This window comes from Varanus komodoensis, unplaced genomic scaffold (genome assembly GCF_004798865.1).
Source record: "Varanus komodoensis strain SLA01 unplaced genomic scaffold, ASM479886v1 scaffold8, whole genome shotgun sequence".
Taxonomy (NCBI): domain Eukaryota; kingdom Metazoa; phylum Chordata; class Lepidosauria; order Squamata; family Varanidae; genus Varanus; species Varanus komodoensis.
In genome coordinates, this window is record NW_025336481.1 from 31,818,135 (window position 1) to 31,830,846 (window position 12,712).

The window sequence follows — 12,712 nt, forward strand, 5'->3', positions numbered from 1 at the left end:
TTTTGGGAGCGGGTTGAGGAGGGACTGAAAACTGCATTTCTTTGCTGCAGCCAGAGAAGAGGACTTCCCTGCTCAAGCAGCTTGTTTGGTTTCTCTGTTGGGCACAGGGAAAGAACAGAACACCCTGTCCTTCTCCACTAGGTCTCTTACGTGTCTATATAGAATTCCATGCATTCGCCTGCATGTAATTTCTGGTCACATGCGCTGACTAGGCAAGATCTAAACTACAAGCCTTTTATATTAACCCATCTTAGATATCTAACTAACCCATTGTAAAGGCTCTTTGGATTAGTTTTGTGGTATTGAATGTTTCAGTTTTGAGATGACCTCAATTTGTTTATTTTAGGGATTTATAATCCATTTTTCAACAAGCTCCCAGCATTCAGTTACAAACCAACTATGTGATTCATATGGACAATCTTTCTGAAAACCAGACAGCTTCCCACACTTAATATGTCCTATTATTAGGTACAATCAATTACCTAACATTACACCCCTCAGCTTGAATATGCAACCTCATATGCATACAGGGCCCAAATGTCTGTGATGTGAGAACATACCCTAAATATGAACATTAACATGTATCGCTCCTCCACAAGTATGCTTGCTGTGATTTCCTTTTCTACAAGAGTTACACTAGATAACTAATCCAAGAACTGGATTCAGTTTACACTAGTTCAGACATGCTATGGAAATGGCCTTCCTTAGTCCGCTTTACCCGGTGGCATCTTTAGCCCTGTGAAAATACTATACAAGGTGTATGTGTGTTGGTAGAACCTTCCAAAATTAAGCAAAAGGACCTCCCTTGAGCTTAGTCCTTCTTCTTGTGAAAGGCAAGACCTAGATACAACCCCTGCTCAATGGTTCCTTGGCCTGTTTCCTGGCTGAACCATGTTTGGAACTACACAGGGAGAGGAGTGGTTGCGGAAGTAGAGGCAATGGAATAGCAGCAGGTGAGAGGAAGGTTAAGTTCAGCAGTATAAGGGAGTCAGGCTTTGCACTGCCTGAACCTGGCACTTTTTGATTACGAGGAACCACTGATGTCATCTGCAAACCCAGTCAGAACTTTCTGCAAACCTTTTGTCAGCATCATATACCACTCCCTACTGTAATGCAAAGTATTTGGGGCTGGCTTAGTCTTGAGCTGGCAATGAAGACTCATTTGCTTTTCCACAGAAATGAAAACTGCTTGAGCTGCTTGGTCAATCTGGATCATAACTGCTGTAAGCATTTTTACCCCTCCCTGCAGTGTAGGTAGGAGGGCTGCCATGATGAGCACCAGCACTTAGGAACTTAACACCATGCTTAAACTCCTGCTGGTTCTTGAATTCAGATTTCCCCCTCCTGAAGTTAGCTGTTAGGTTTTCTCCAAAATAACAGCCATGAGGTAATTTCATTGCAAGAGCTTCCCAATGGTATAAGCATTTGGGGGTCAAGCTATGTTTTTTAAAGGCAAAACTGCTTCTGACTTGATCAAATTTAGAGAAGAGAAAAAACCCACAGTGGGCTTAGTTGTTTTTTTTCCTACCTCCCTGTTTACTCTTTCCAAGCTGCCTCACAGATTGCTTCATCCCTTTGCAAAAATAAAAAAGGATGTTTATTCTTGCAAACACACATCACAAGCAGGAGGAAAAATGTCTTGTGATGAGGCGATGTAGAACAGAGAAATGGGGGCAGAGAAAAGGGGATAGTGTTCTTTCCTCCTTAGTGAAATCATAGCTCCAAATCCTCCCTGCCATTTTTTTCAGGAAAGAGACACAAGAGGGCAGGTATTGCTACATGTATTATTAATAAAACAACCTCTCCGCTCCTCCACTTCTTTCTGGAAATACCTCGGAAGAGCTAACATGCCAGGCATGGTTCACCTGTAATAGACCCCCTAAATCTGCAAACGTATGCACCTTCCAGGTGACCCATCAAGGCACTGTAGGAATCAGCCATAGGGTGCATGACCTGGTCCTCCTAAGCAACTGGATGACTGGTCAGACTGTTTTTATCTTCCAAGCGACTGCACCTCCCCACCCCTCTGTGCTTGCGAAATCGTGCTTTGGCAAGGAGTCCAGGCAAAACTCTTCCACGCCCTGGAGTCAAGCCCCTTCTGTGAGCTGCTTTACTAGTTAATCCTAGCATCCTGTTTAGTGCACTAAGCTGAAGTTTCTCTTTATTTTCTGATGCAAGAGACTACTACTCATCTTCTTCGTTTGGTTCTTTAACAAAGAGATGGAACCAGAAACTAGAGTTCATTAGGTGGTTTTGCTTAAACTAGTATTGGTGCCACTCATAATGCAAACATGCAAACTTGATTGTTGAGTTTAAAATTAGAGGTCTATCTCTTTCACTAACAGAAAGGTGAGAACCTCCATTTCCAAGGAATGGCGCTGATCGTCCGCAGCGTATCAATACACGGGGTAACCTTCTTCTGAAACTGTCCTACGTCACAGAATCAAGGGTACAGACACACCCATTTGCCAGTTGAAGCCAGCGCCTTTTAACAGCAAACGGGCACTGGCCTATTTGCACCTTGCTTGTACAATCTTACAGACGTCTGCAAAAAACAAGTTCCATTTAAATCACGGGAGCTTACCCTCAAAGGCAAGAAGCTATAGGCCCTCACCCTTATATGGTCCCTCTTAGTCCTGAATCCGCACGCTCTTCATAAGCAAACTCGCCGAAATGTTTGAAGCACTGATTACACTTTACCAACAAGTAAGCCTTTTGCGCGTGTCCTTCGCAAATCCAGCGCTCCAAGGCAGCAGCACCCGCGCAGCGAGCACACTCTGGCCCCTACAGTCGCTGGCATCACGCTTGTTTTCACAACCCCAAGTGCGTCATTTTAATAGCAAAGGAAAGACCTGAAATGGGAAAAGGGACATACCCTGGATATGATTAGTGGCTGGTTAAAATCTATCCCTCCGGTCAGCCTGAAGCCCCAAGGCGCAGGTCCCGGGAGAACAACGTTCTGTGGCATTTTCCCCAAAGCGGCAACTTTACGACGGGATCTGCAATGGACTTTCTCTCCCCGCGGCTCCGGGAAGGGAGTTGACGTGAGGTCGAGCGGCTGGCAGCGCAGCGGCGTCCCGCGCCCGAGGAAGCTCCCCTTTCCTCCCTCGGGCCGCGGCGATCGCCCTTTATCCCAGCTCCCGCCTGACGTCACTGGCGCCCGGTCCCCTCCGCGCGGGGGAAGCGCCACCTTTGGTAAGGGCGGCCCCGCGCGCTCCGTGCGCCTGTTTCCCGGGGGTCTCCCGAGCCGTCGCTGGGGGGCTTTGGGTTGCCGCCTCCCGTTTCGCGCGCCAAGCCCCCGTCCTCTCCCTTTTGCAGGGATGACTGCACGGAGAACTCTCCCTCCTCCAGTAGATCGGACTTCCCCAAACTGCTGCCCTCGAGAGGTGCCGGACTGCTGGCTGGCAATGATGGGAAGTTTGGAGAAGCCTGCCACAAATCCTCTTTTTTTTCATTTACAAATTCTACTGGACTCCCCATCTTTTCCCTTTTTTCCTCTTTCTCTTTTCTTTCACTGTATATATGTATTTATGTTTACAGAACGTCCATGATTCGAATGTGCAATCCTGTTCAGGACTAGGCAGAAAACCCTGAAGCATGTCCCAGCCAGCTATGAGGATGATGGGAGTTGTAGGCTTTTCTTTTTGGACTAAATTAGAAAAGGATTGTGTCCTGCCCTGTGAAAGCCTATGCCTGTTAAGATATATAAAGAGGAGTGACTCTCTGCATGCTGCTGCCAGAGCCCCTGTACCCATTTTCCTGGTAGTAATCTGCACTGACCTCAACGAGATTTCCTTTTCAAGCGGACAAGCACCGGGTTGTGGTGCGAATTACTCTCCTGTTCTCTGTTTCCAAGCACCTGCCTTCATTCCCCTCCCCTTTCCACTGAGAGTTCTGTGCCAAGAGTATTGAAGGCTTTTAAATAAAGATTCATAGTGTAGCAATGAGGCAGTTTTCCTGGCATTCACAACCCTCCTCATACCTTTAAATGCAAATGTACAATGACTTAGGCCTCTTCATTTCTTTTCTTTAAATTTAAAATTGCAATAGCTGCTAAGATATTGATCCACTCATTAATTTTATTTATCTAAATATATTTGTTCTGCCTGTTAGCCAAGACAAAAGGGCAGATCTCATCCAGTTCGCATTCAACCTGTCTCAAGGGGCTCAGGGTGGCTTGTATGGGGTTATGCTATTTTGTTATGACAACAACCCTGCAAGGTAGCTTCAACTCAGCCCATGGACATGGAAGGTGCATGGCGGTTCCCACCTATCTGGGAATAAGACCCTTGAATTCAGTGAGAGTAACTTCTGCACAGCCTAGTTGCTCAGGGGTTTGAACATCAACATGTTGAAATCACACACTTTCTTCTTTTTCAAATTGATATAATGCAAACTATCCCCTGTTTTTTGAGCATGATGGAAGTCTCAGCAGTACATTGGTACCCCAGATAAAAACGACGAAGGATGTTGAGTGATAATTGAACTAACCACTGTTTTGTTTAAAGTGCCATGAAACAGTAACTTGCAAGGAAACATTCAATGAAGATCAGTTACCCCTTTGGGGATAAACTAATTGCAGTTCAGGAGGAGATGTAGTTAGCTGCAGCTTTCTTTCTTTACTTGAAGCTGGTGTCAAGTTCAGCCTCTGAGGGGAAATACATCCACATGAAGTTCTGCTAGATACCCACTGAAGTTATGAAGCCACCCCCTTTTTCTTTTCTATACCATCTTGCTTGATGAGGAATTCTGCAGAACTCAACAGCTTGTATCCTTTAGCTGGCCTAAAAAATATTTTATTCAAATATGGATTTTGGAACTTATCCTATGGCCAACACGTTTCATCTCTTGTCTTCAGAAATTGTCATTTATGTAGCTCATTGACACAGAAGGACACCTGCTTGTTAATATCGGCTTTCTCTACCACAGCTCATTTTCTAAATGTTTCTTAAGGTGCGCTCCTATGCATGTTTAGGCAGAAAAAGTGCATACAAGGTCTACGATGGCCCAGCTGTGGCTATCTGGGGCATGCTGGGAGCTGTTTTTTTCTGTCCAGACATGCATAGGATTATGTCCTCAGTGATTTCATGTTATATAATATGACGTTTCTTTTGGAAGATGTATGTGTCACAGTACATTGTTCAGAACTATTTGACACCAGCCCAGGGTAAGCTAGGGCAGCCTACTGAACGGGGATTAAATTGACTGATCCAGCATCTCCTGCTTTTTCATGTTTGGGTTGCCTTTAGCAGATCTAGGGTGCAATCCAGCGCATCTTTAGGCAGAAAAAAGCTCTGAAACTCCCAGTGTCCTTGCAGCCAAGCAGGATGGGAATAGTAGGACTCCCCCCCCCCCCCCCCGCTTTGTCTCAATGGAGGTTTGTTTTCACCTCCTTTTTTGGAGAGATGGCTTAATACTTTAGCCATTGTTGCTATGAAAAGATTGGCCAGGTTTATTGGCCACTGATGTACAGCAGCAGCTGCAAGACAAACATGGTGGCATGTTCTCAGTCTACAGATGGGATGCATGCCAGCAGTTGGGCAGCTACAGGACCCAGTCAGTCATGCTAAAGCCTTTGAGTTGTCTTCTATCATTTTCCAGATTGCTATGGAAAAGGGGCAAAGCTCTCCCAGACCCCTTTACTTGCAACCCAGAGTCATGATACTAGTGACTATTGCTAGTCTGTATCAGTCCCATAGCCATAGCTGCCTTGCCGCTTCCTTTCCTTGCTGCCTTTCGTTGCCCCCTCTTCCCTGTGAGGTTTTCTGTGTGGCTTGTATGCATATACATGCAAAGGGTGCTAGGAAGGAAAATTAACATGCCCCTTGAAAAGAGAAACAGTGAAGCTCCTTATAAGTAAACGCAGGTAGTTGCTCCAGATTGCTGCTTGATATGACCAGCTGGCACTCCAGCTCATAATGGAAAAAAATGACTTGTTTGCTGCTATTGTTTTTAGCGCTCAGCTAAACACTCAGAGTTTCTGAAGATGATATTGTGATATCAATTTAAGTTGCTGGATAAACTCATCAGGGTGGCCAACTTCTGGCCTTTCAGATGGTCTGGCCTTTAGCTCACAAGCTCACTTGCTGCTGGCTGTACTAGCTGGGACTGATGGGGGTTGTAGGCCAAAACAGCTGGAAGGCCATAAGTTGCCCACTCCTTGGTAAGTGTAACTAAGCATTGGATCCACATATAAGCTACTCTGGTGAAGTACAAGATGTGAGAAATATCTCCAGTACTGCATATATTTCCACTTTTAAAAAGAGTAACAGGCAGCCACAGGAAGGCCAAATTCCAGTATTACTTGTCTGAATTAAGTTTGGCTCATTTTATGCTGGCAGTTCATTCTTTACTGGCTGAGAATGTTGTTGCGAAAGATCAGAAAAAATGCAGGAAAATATGAAGAGGAATGTGCACAGTGCTTTGTCTGTGTGATATTGCATTTGTAAATATTTCAGGGTACTATCCAGTCAAACAGAAGGACTTTGTGACAGGAAAGATTTAAACACCTGCTTAACTCTTCAGTTGAAATTAATGGCACATGCAACAGCTTCATTTTGAACCTGATTGTCTTCTTTAGATGTTCACTCCTCCAGGAATGCTGCAGTTCCTTATTGGTTGCTGAGTCTGCTTGGTTCTGAGATGCACCCTGGGCTACTGTGCTAAAGATGGTTAATTTAGACATCCTTGCCAGGGAACTAAAACCATACAGTGTACATTTGCCATAAGCTGCCAGGGTCAAATGTACAGTCGGTGTTTGCATTGTGAGCAATTGTTATGGAACATACACATTCTCCAATAACCATTTGCAGAGCCCAAAGCATTCCACACACCTCAGTCTGTGTTTTCCTGAGCAGCATTCTTAAAAAGTCAAAAGATTCTACTTATTTGCCATTTATAACTGGCCATATAAATATATTATACTTCAGAACGTTCTTCTGATTACATACAGCTTAGATGTGGAATCTATATCTTTCCTCCTCCAGGTTCTGCAGCAAGGAAATGATAATTCTGGTAAATACTTATTTAGAAGTTGGTGGCACTACTCATTTCAGGCAGGGGAAGGAGGAACATTCTAACAAATATGTAGCTAGGTGAGTTAAATAACCTCATCCATTAAAATCAACAGACATTGCAGTCTTGTGCATGTTTATTCAGATGTAAGGTCCATTGTGTCAAGTAAGGTTTATTCTAAGGTGAATGTTTTCAGGATTATAACCAAAGGCTGTTATGGGACTCTCTACCACATGCTGGGCATCCCATTAGACAAAATGAGGCAGCTGCTACAGGTAGAACTTCCTGGGGGGCAAGTTTTTGGAGGGCAGAGCTGAGCTTCTACTCATTGCTCACCAAGATGACTGTGTGAGGAGCAGTGGAGGGGGAGTTGTACTTGAAACTGTATGGAGGGCCCTGATTTGAGGAGGGCTCACCTAGAAACTTTGCAACTGTTTCTTGGTAAAGCAGCAAACATCTTGATCCTAAGCCCTGTTTACCTGTCAGTAAGTGCCACTGATTTCTTTTGTGCTTTACTTTCAAGAACAGGAGCAAAACTTCAAAAGGAAAAGCCATAATATACACCAAATCTCCCGAGTTCTTCAACAGACAGGTTGATTATTTATTTCTTGTGTGTCCTTTAACAGAGGTAAGAGAAAGTGGGAAGAGGCAAATGCTCACCTGTTCAACAAGCTCTCCGGCTTACTAGTTAAAAAAGCTACAGATGATTCAGTGTTACTATAAGGGTGGCAGGGTGGACCTCTGGTAAGTTATATACCAGCTGGACTCCTGAAGCATCTTGGGGCACTGCTTGTATTCATCCCTGTTTCACATTTCAGTCCCCCATGCTGGGACAGAGCCCTTCCCTGTAAGGAAATTCAAGTCTGTATGACAGATCGTCTCCAGCATTGCTCAGTGAGTCATATTTACTGACCACAAGAAGGCATGTGCTGCAATGAAGAGGAGCAGCAAAACTCTTCCAGGTAACCAGCGCTGGGAGCTGTAAAGCAAATGAACTCTTGGTACTTCCAGGTACCACCCTGGGACCTTGGAAGGGCCCCCTGCAGGTGCAAGTCCTGTCCCACCTTTTAAACAATTTCCCCTGCACACATAGTACTGCTCATTATGGGACACAGGCAATTAAAATGCTGGATTCAGCTGCCTTGTGGCAAGCAAAGCCCTGCTGATTTGCAACCAGACTAGCCCACTGGCAGGAAATTGGCCAAGGTTCCCTTCAAACTCAAAGATGACCCAACTTACAACCCACTGGATTTTACAGCAGCTCCATTCCTGACCTATGCTGTCCTACTTGGGCTGTCCCAAGCTGTTTCCATGAGTGGAGAGCAAAACACTGAAAGATGAATTAATTTATCCTTTCCCCTCCCTATTCCTTTTCATCGTTGTTGTTGTTGTTGTTGTTGTTTTAGATGTTAAGCTTGCCGGCAGGCACTGTCTTTTTCAGTTGATGACATGTAAACCATTTTGGGAACCATTTTGAACAAGGAGGAACATAAAAAGACTTCCCAGAAATATGTCACTGGTTAGGAAGCTAAATAAGCAATTGCCTGTGATCAAGACTGCACACAATTTGAGCAGAAATAAGTAGCATTATTGTTGTTATCATTTCTTTGTGTTAACAAAGAAAATGCAGAAGACAAGAAAAGCCAACCAGAGCTGCAGCCATATTAATCTTCCTGACCTTGCCAGTTATTTATCGAAGCCCCTCACCTCAATGACCACCTTCCTTCATCACATCTGTGCAATTTAGAAGCACAGGTTTCATATCTGTACAATTTAGAGGTGCATGGCTGCTGAGTTTTCAAACAAAATGTTGTGAAGTTTGACATTCAGCTGAGTTACAGCTTGTGGTGCTTTACACATGAGCAGAATAATCCCATCTCCTGCATCCCAGCTAGTGCCTAGAGGGCCATCAGATTTTTTGGAGGCCCAGAAAACAGCTCTGATGTTGGAACTGGGGCTCAGAGAATCCTCCCTGCCTTCCTGGCCAGTTTGGGGAGAGCTATGCTAGTTTTTCTGCCTACATGCACATAACTTGCACTTAACAATGTTGAAGTGTGCTGTCTTTTGTCTTTTCTATCCTGCCAGCTGAGTCTGTACTACAATTCCCATGTGGTAGGAGGGAGAGAGAGGGGGAGCAAGCAAGAGCAAAAGCCACCCAGGGATCTCCTGGCAGACACTATCGAACTTGTATGCCACTATCTTACCAACTCCATCACAGAAGAGCAGCAGGGCTGGATCAGAGCAAGGCTCCCTCTAGTCCAGAAGTCTGTTCACACAAAGGCCACTGAATTGCCCACCTTGAGCTCAGGGCATCCTGCTCATGTTGCCCTGCAGCTGGTATTGAGAGCCATCTGCCCTCCACTATTGGAGGTAATTCCTAGCCATTATGAGTAGTGGCCACTGAGAGTCTTTTCTGCTATGAATGTGTCTAATCCTCTTTGAAAGCCATTGAAGTTGCTTGGCCACAACCACCTTTCATGATAAGGTAAAGTTTGTAGTTTGACTTTGTGTGAAAAACTTCCCTTTATCTGTCCTGAACCTCCCATCCATCCATTTCATGGGATGATGGTGAGTTCTAGGAATGGGAGACACAGGGAGAAATGTTTCCCCACTTTCCCCATGGCTGTCTTCTGCATCGCTGTCTTGTCTTCACTTCCCTGAATTGTATTTAAGATGAAAAGGCCCAAATGTTGTGACTTATACTCATAGGGGAGTAGCTTCATCCCCTTCCCCATAGTTTCGCTTGCCCTTTTCATAGCTACCACATTAGAACAGCTCTTTTGCAGATGCTTGTGATTGAGAGTGGGGTTGCCATTTCTACGAGTTCTTGAGTCCAGGAAAGGAGTCAAATGGTTGGCAGCTGGGTCACCATGTAGCTTCTCTGGGACAAAACGTAATGCTGTGTGTGCAGGGGGAAAAAAGACACTTAACACATTCCGTGCTGTCAGTCAACAACTGTTCTGCAATGCTATTCGATGAGGGAATGCTGTTTTGCTCCAGGGGAAACCTCTGTGTGTCGGAAGCTAGATTAGACCCGACATTGCTCTAACATGGATTATCACATATGACATTCTCAGTATTCCACAATGCGTGCGAGATCCTGGAATTAGCACTTGCCACAGGCTTATGCATAAGTGCAGAGTATACATAGCCCTTACCTTAGCTCTCTACACTTTGGCATGGCAGTTTGGAACTGAAGTATCTCATTGGGTTCAGCCAATGACACGTACCACACATATGCATACAGATTTAGCAATTGGCAAAATAGGATATTTTCCTTATGAATTTTGCCTTTCCCCCCATCCCATCCGTGACATTTCAGAGCACCAGAAGGATTGCTCTAATGTGAGCCTGCTCATACATGAAGATCATCAGCAGAGCTGTCTTTTGGGGATTCAGGTGTTGGGAATGCAGAGTTTATAAAGAAACGGGAGTAACACTTTCATAAGCAGCCCTGTCTTTTCTTGAGGACAGAAGATTCTTGCTGCTTGGAATCCAAATGCAGACAGCCATGCTAACTTGTGTGTGTGTGTGTGTGTGTGTGTGTGTGTGTGTGTGTGTGTGTGTGTGAGGGAGGGAAGGAGGGAGGGAGAGTCTACCCAAACCACTTCTTATCAAAAAGAAACACCCATGTTTTTGTTTTTTTTATCTATGGAGGTGGCCCTGTGCTCAGTCTTTCTGGAATGGGAAGTATTTTTTTCCTCCTCCTCGGGGTGGCTCAGGCATGCATATGACTTGACTTGTATTAAGGTGATCCAAGCACTTTACAAAAACTTTTATCCAGAGCATCTGCTGTGGTGTCTCATTCAGCCAGATGGGCAGCTGATCAGCAGTGGATTAGCTTGAAGCTAGGGCTACATTGCTCCTACAGTAAGCTAACTAGTAGTAGGACATGCACACACATGCATTTGGATTTTCTTTCTAGAATAACGAAGATCGCATATTGCTGTGCATGGTTTGGAAAGGAGGCTAAGGCAGGGAAACAATGGTGGCATGATGTCCCAGATGGCATCTTCCACCCCCACGTGTGATTCATTTGCCATTGTTCAGATAGGAGCTTCATTTAGTCTCTTATCTACCCACTCTGAAGCCTAGCGTAATAGTTTTGCCATAACAGCCAACTTTTTATAGAAATGCTTCATTTGCATGCAGTCATTAGGACCGTCACAAGAACTGTATGAAAACAGATTGATTTCACTCATTTAAAAAGACCAAATTAAAACCTGCAGTTAGTGCAAGCCTTTCAAATCAAGTAAATGGAGATCTGTTTCCTGAGTGTGGCAGCTTCCATCCATTGCTTGTATGGAGATTATTGCCAGGTTGATGGAAAGGAACCCAAGAGTCACTGGGGCTGTTTGCACACAGTCATTGAAAATAACGTTGAATTGGACGAACCAGAAGAGTGAAATTGAGTTCTGTCCCATTGTTCCTCCTAAACAATTGATCCATAGAGCTCCAATTTTGCTTTCATTTAAAATGCTCAGCTGTTAGATATTGGACCCAACACCTTTACACAGTACCCCAAGAAGGCATGAGAATGGCTTGGACAAAAAGGGGAAGAGAAATGATATCATCACGGCTGAGAGAGCAAGAAACTGGTCATTTTCCAGAAAGGGAGCAGTGGTCAAAATACAAACAGAAGTGAAAGCACAGTTCTGCAATCAGACATAGCAGAATGAAGCAGGAATGCAAGAACCAAAGCACAGAGCATCAATAACGAAGACAAGGCCCAGGAAGTGAGAGAAGACACCGAAGCAGAAAACATGGTATTTTTCCAGCACTGGCTAGGTAGACATTTATTCAAGATTATTTATATGCTGTCCTGTCGCAAAAAGCCTCAGGACAGCTTATAACATAACTCAGGACGACTTACAACATAAACCCCAGAGTCTGCTGAGCCTCATCCCGGGCGGAGCTGTGGTATTGGAGCTCCCTGGTCACAGCCCCACTCATGTGAGGATTCTTATCTGCAAGCAAGTTGTCTTCTCCCAGGAGACCTACTGGCTTCCTGCTTGAGGTGACAACACTCCTAAGGGTCAGAGGGTTGCTCAACCTCCATCTTCAAAGCAGTGTTCCCTCTTCCTGATAGCCAGCCTGCTTCCTAAGGCCCAGGGTCATCCTGGTCTTCTGACTTGGATGGGTCAGTGGCATTCACCTCAGGGATTAATAGTGCCTCCTTCTCAGAGGACTCCTCCAGTGAGTGCATGCCAGGTGAGCTGTAGCAGTCAGGGTCAGTTTCATGACAACTTTCTTCTAATTCAGGAAAACAATTGAAGCTTATGAGGCACAGGGTTATGCCACACCTGCCTGGAACCTTTTGCCTCTTTTGCTTGTATGAAAATACTGCCTGTTTGCTTGAAGAAGGGCCTGCTTGTAGTTTGCATAATACTATAATTGACTAAATGTACATGATGCTAATGGGCAGCTTTTATACAAATAAAGTTATATGAGTGGGAATTACATGAGTGGAGCCTGCTGGAGCTGGGGGTCAGACTAGATGGCCTGGGAGGCTCTTCTGACTCCTTTTCTCTTATATTTCTTAAACAAACAAGCAAGCAAGCAAACAGACTTGACAGCTTGATTGCAAAGAGAGACAGACGATGGTTTCCAGACAGCTACACATATTCAGCCCTGTCTACTGGCTCAGACCAGGAAAAATGTATATATCCATGCATATATCCTCAACACGGTTAACTGT

The 12,712-nt window shown here is 44.7% G+C and overlaps 1 protein-coding gene across 5 annotated transcripts in view; it reads right to left on the minus strand.

The window, feature by feature from the left end:
* Window positions 1-12,712, minus strand: part of PDLIM3 (PDZ and LIM domain 3) — a 43,907-nt gene that overhangs the window by 28,995 nt on the left and 2,200 nt on the right. For 3 of the 5 annotated variants that reach the window (XM_044455103.1, XM_044455099.1, XM_044455101.1), the window contains exon 1: window positions 2,876-3,112. The exons of the other annotated variants lie outside the window; for them this stretch is intronic. In XM_044455103.1, coding sequence (XP_044311038.1) covers window positions 2,876-2,968 — 93 coding nt within the window. In that variant the 5' untranslated portion in view covers window positions 2,969-3,112. Of the gene's footprint in view, window positions 1-2,875; window positions 3,113-12,712 lie in introns of those variants that run through there. 5 annotated transcript variants of the gene reach the window in all.